Source organism: Podarcis cretensis (assembly GCF_951804945.1).
Source record: "Podarcis cretensis genome assembly, chromosome: 10".
In the NCBI taxonomy this organism is placed as follows: domain Eukaryota; kingdom Metazoa; phylum Chordata; class Lepidosauria; order Squamata; family Lacertidae; genus Podarcis; species Podarcis cretensis.
The window spans coordinates 76,911,856-76,916,659 of NC_137179.1; the positions used below are offsets into that span (position 1 = coordinate 76,911,856).

General features: G+C 50.9%; 1 protein-coding gene across 3 annotated transcripts in view; it reads right to left on the bottom strand.

Annotated features, from left to right (window-relative positions):
- The window catches only part of CDC123 (cell division cycle 123), a 55,983-nt gene extending 54,607 nt beyond the window's left edge, over window positions 1–1,376 (bottom strand). For 2 of the 3 annotated variants that reach the window (XM_079993325.1, XM_079993326.1), the window contains exon 1: window positions 531–654. In XM_079993325.1, the coding sequence (XP_079849451.1) occupies window positions 531–604 (74 nt within the window). In that variant the 5' untranslated portion in view covers window positions 605–654. Of the gene's footprint in view, window positions 1–530; window positions 655–1,143 lie in introns of those variants that run through there. The other variant, XM_079993324.1, reaches the window with a different exon arrangement.
- Between the last annotated feature and the right edge of the window lie 3,428 nt (window positions 1,377–4,804).

Consider the following 4,804-nt stretch of genomic DNA (forward strand, 5'->3'; position numbering starts at 1 on the left):
GTAACTCCAAACAGGCTGGCAATACAGTCATTTGCTATTTGCGGTCAAGGAGATTCACCAATATATTTGTTGTCCCAGTGAACAGCTTTTACTTTCTGCAATATATTTGCATGGACAAACAATGTGATATGGGCGATCACAAGCTAAGGCCAGCAATTTCCACAGTCACTAATGAGGGGCAGTCCACCCACCCACCCCCTTTCAAATCTGTACTGTGAATGTGGAATGAGCAAATATTCATAGGAAATGCATTAACAGAAAACAAAACAAAACAACCCTAATTAATAGGTCCTTATTTGTGTGGGAGCCTTGGGGTGGGGCCATCACTTCTACCTATGTGGAGGCTGACATTAAGAAATGCATATTGTGTTCTAAATATTGGCCACGGATATCTTGATTGGAGGATGGGGAAGTTGGACTCGATGGCCCTTGTGGTCTCTTCCAACTCTATGATTCTATGATTCTATGACTACCCTTTCTTCATTCCTAGGCATTCCAGAAAGTCCTTGCCTCAGAGGATTCTCACTCACCTGCGGATGGTCTGACTCTTGAAATAAGGGTACCAGCATGAGAATTGACAGTTCAGCACTTGCTCCTTCTTCATCCCTTTGTTGAGGCCAAGGCTGGTTTGAGATCTAAAAGAAAGGAAAGAAGGTACCATAATTCCCAAAGCTGCAGCAAAGCACCCTCACAAAGCCAAGAAATCATCCTCTCGCCATCTGCACGTCCTCCTCCACCCAATTTAAAAAGTTAATCACCATTTTCATAATGAGAGCTATTGAAAGCGTTATTTGTTCAATTCTGCTTGGCGGCCAAATGCCAGTGATAAAAGAGAGCCCTGCCCTCGGGCCTAGAGTCTAAAAGGCATAACAAGAAAGGAAAACGAACTGCGAGGAAGGAGAAATGAAATCTGAGAAACTGATTCTTAGTGACAGAACTACTACCGGGAGCGAAGCGGCGGAGAGCGGCCCGCCCCTTGAGGGGCCAAGGAGGGGACCCGAAGCGCTTCCTCGGGGCACTGACGTCATTCGCATCTTAAAATATTGGTAAACAAATGAAACACGAAGCGCTTTGGCACTCCTCATTTATTGGTAGTTTCTACCGGTCCGATCGCTTTGCCTCCTTTCTGGTAGCCGAACCCACCTGCCGCCGGGCTTCCTCCTTCAGCCCCCTCGGCTTTTCTCATCTGCGGCCCCTTCCACCTCCTCCAGAGCCTCGCTCCATCTTCCGGACCTCCGTACAGGCTGACAAGCCAATCAACAGGCGGGGCGGGACTCCAAGCCTTACTCCGATTGGGCCACTGCCATACAAGCGTCTCGGTGGCTCAATGAAAGGCAGCTTGGCTGGCACCGCCCGCCTCCTTGCCTTCAGCCCAGGAGGCCAGGCAGGCGAGAGAGAGAACCAATCGTCACAAAGCTGGTCAACAAAGCCGACTCTGATTGGACCAGCTCTTTGGCAAATATTATCGCTGATCCAATCAATGTCAGGTATTGGAAGTGGCGGGCGGAGGAGGCGGGAAGGAACTGCGTTCCCGGGTTACTAATAGAGATATACCGAGAGCAGATTCGCCATAGTTCTTGCTTTCAGGCTGGAAAGAGCTGCACTTAGAAAGCAGCAGAGACATTCAGAAGTGAAGCGAGCGGCGGCTCTTCGACCCTCGGGCGGCTGCGCCACTGGCGGGAGCCTGGCTGCACCTCCTGCGAAGAGCCTCCCCAATCCTGCCCCTTGGGGAAGAGGAGCAACGGCTGGTCTCCTCCCACCCTTGCCAAGGACGGGGCTCCGCACCTGCCTGGTGTGATTCAGAGTGGACTTTTGATTCCCACTTCACCCATTGAGTAAGGCTATAATATAATAATAAAAAAATAATTTATTACTTATAGCCTGCCCATCTGGCCAGGCCTCCCCAGCCACTCTGGGCAGCTCCTAACAAAATATTAAAAACACACGAAAACATCAGACATTAAAAACTTCCCTAAACAGGGCTGCCTTCAAATGTCTTCTAAAAGTCTGATAGTTCTTTATTTCCTTGACATCTGATGGGAGAGTTCCACAGGGTGGGCACCAGCACTGAGAAGGTCCTCTGGCTGGTTCCCTGTAACCTGACTTCTCGCAGGGAGGGAACTGCCAGAAGGCCCTTGGCGCTGGACCTCAGAGTCCGGGCAGAACGATGGGGGTATACTCCTTCAGGAATACAAGGCCAAGGCTGTTTAGGGCTTTAAAGGTCAGCGCCAACCCTTTGGCTTCATATAGGTGTTAAAAAGCATGGGGTAGAGGATGGAACCCTGAGGCACCCCACAAGTGAGAGCCCTGGGGTCTGAAGACTCATCCCCCAGCACCACTATGTGGACACAGCCCAGGAGGAAGGAACTGAACCACTGTGTAACAGTGCCCCCAGCTCCTCTAGGCAGTCCAGAAGGATGTCATGGGTGATGGTATCAAAGGCTGCTGAGAGATCCCGCAGAACTAGGAAACATCTTTCACCCTTGTCCCTAGCCCACTGGAGATCATAGCCCAGCGCGACCAAGGCAGTTTCAGTCTCATGATGAGGCCTGAATCCTGACTGGAAGGGATCCAAATGGTCCGCATCCTCCAGGCATGCCAGGAGTTGTTCAGCAACCACCTGCTCTATCACCTTGCCCAAGAATGGAAGATTTAAGACTTTTTTTTAAAGAAGCGGTTTAATAACCACCTCTTTCAGCAGGTCTGGGAAGGCTCCCTCACAGAGGGAAGCATTCACCAACCCACGGATACCGTCACCCAGCCCTTCCTGGCTCTCTTTTATAAGCCAGGATTGGCAAGGATCAAGGAGACAGGTGGTTGGTTTTACTTGTCCAAGGAGCCTGTCCATGTCCTTGGAGGTAACAGATTGAAATTGACCCTTGACTAGACAGGACTCTAGACATGGCCCTGCTCCCATGGTGGAGTCTACCTCTTTCTGAATCCAACCGACTATCTGAAAAAAAAACTGCAAAATTGTTGCAGGAGATCTTGGGGTCCTTACCAGGCCCCAGTGGCAAAGGTGGTTCCATTAAATTGCGAGCCACCTGAAAGAGTCTCCTGCTGCTGTTTTCTGCAGATACAATAGAGGCGGTGAAGAAGGTCCTCTTTGCTGTTGCTATCACCACTTGGTAGGCTTGACATTGAGCTCAAACCTGTGTCCGGTCCAATTCAGAATGAATTTTCCACCACCAGTGCTCTAGCCGTCTCAGCAATTGTTTCATCACCCTCAGCTCTGGGGAAAACCACAGGGCTGTCTGGGCTCCATGCAATCAGAGAGGGTGCTTCGGAGCCAGACAGTCGATAACCCTGGTTAATTCCACATTCCAGCAGGCCACCAGGGAATCGGCTGAAAAGCCATCAACATGATGGTTGATTTGACCCTTCACCCCCCATTGTTCTTGATGTAGATCTTCACTCCATTCTTCTTCCCTGGTGGGGGAAGACACCATTTTGTGGTTCACCTCAGGTGCCAAAATATCCTTAGCCAGCTGTGGATGTGAGGCAGGTACAGACCCAGTTGTAAGATTTAGGACAGACTAAAGGAAGCACTTTTTCCCCACGACACATAGTCATCTAGTGTTATGAATTAGAAGACATCCTAAATTCTGGATCAAGCTGGTTAACAGGATTTAATTAAGGCGTAGAGTGTTAAAGCTATGCTAGACCCATATGTGAATTTGAGCTGTGTATTGTACACTTCTAACCCTCAAAAATCAGCTTGTGTCAAAAGCTATTTAAGCCAAGATTAGTCTCCTGCGTGAGCCAGTAGCCTCTGGGTATTGATCAACAGCAAATCTCATTTGCAAATGAGTGGGCCCCCTCTCTCCCTCAACTGATAGTTTAAAAGACAAGTCCAGTGTTATAGGTTAGGGCTTTTAAGGATTGGAGTCAGGAGTTATGCATGGAGATACTGCAATGGCCTGAATATACGCTGCACCCCCAAATAAGCTGCACCTTTAAAATTCAAGGGAAAAAATACAATACCCAGATATAAGCTGCTCCCTCGGCCAGCGCTGACTTTTTTGGGGGTGCCCTAATCACCCTGATGCTCAAACCAACGAGTGGGTTGGGGGTGGCAGTGGCACTCGGTATCCCGCTCCCCAAGCCGGCACCAACGCTCGGTTCCGAGTGCACAGTGTGCCCGCCTCCCAGCACTACTGCCCTGGATGAGGGATGGGGGCGGCTGGCACCGGCACCCGGCACCCTGCTCCCCAGGCAAGCGCTGGTGTTGGACCCCTGCAACAGCCTCCCCAATGCTGCGCAATGAAAGGGGGCAGCCATTGCTGGAAACCCCAGGAGAGGAGAGGCGCTCTTGTGCTCTTGTCCTGCTTCCCCACAAGAGACATCTGCTTGGCTGCTGTCAGAACAGGATCCTGGGCTAGGTGGGCAACTGGCCGGATCCAGCAGGGCTCTTCTTATGTTCGGGTTGGAAAATGGAGCCGCTCCAGCTGGGAGCTCACTGCTGCAGTCACGGAGAAGCCTTGGGCGCTTATTGACTCGCACACAGACGCAGCGTGTTAAATGGGCTTGTTTGTTTTTTAAAAAACTGAACAAAAAGTTTTCCAAGCACTACGCAAGACCCGAATGGGGAAGAGCACGAAGTGGGGGAAGGACGGGTTGACCAGGCAGTCAAAGCCAAACTGAAATCCTGCGCTTCCCATGGTTATCTCTAGAGGGCGCTCTCTTCCAAAGTGAACCCGAAGCTGCTTCACCGAGTGCGAGTCTCCCGGTTACAAGACCAAAGAGCAGCGCCGGAGGCTCCGAGTGCGCCTGCGTAGCCTTTCGCCTCCTTTGGACTCCTGCC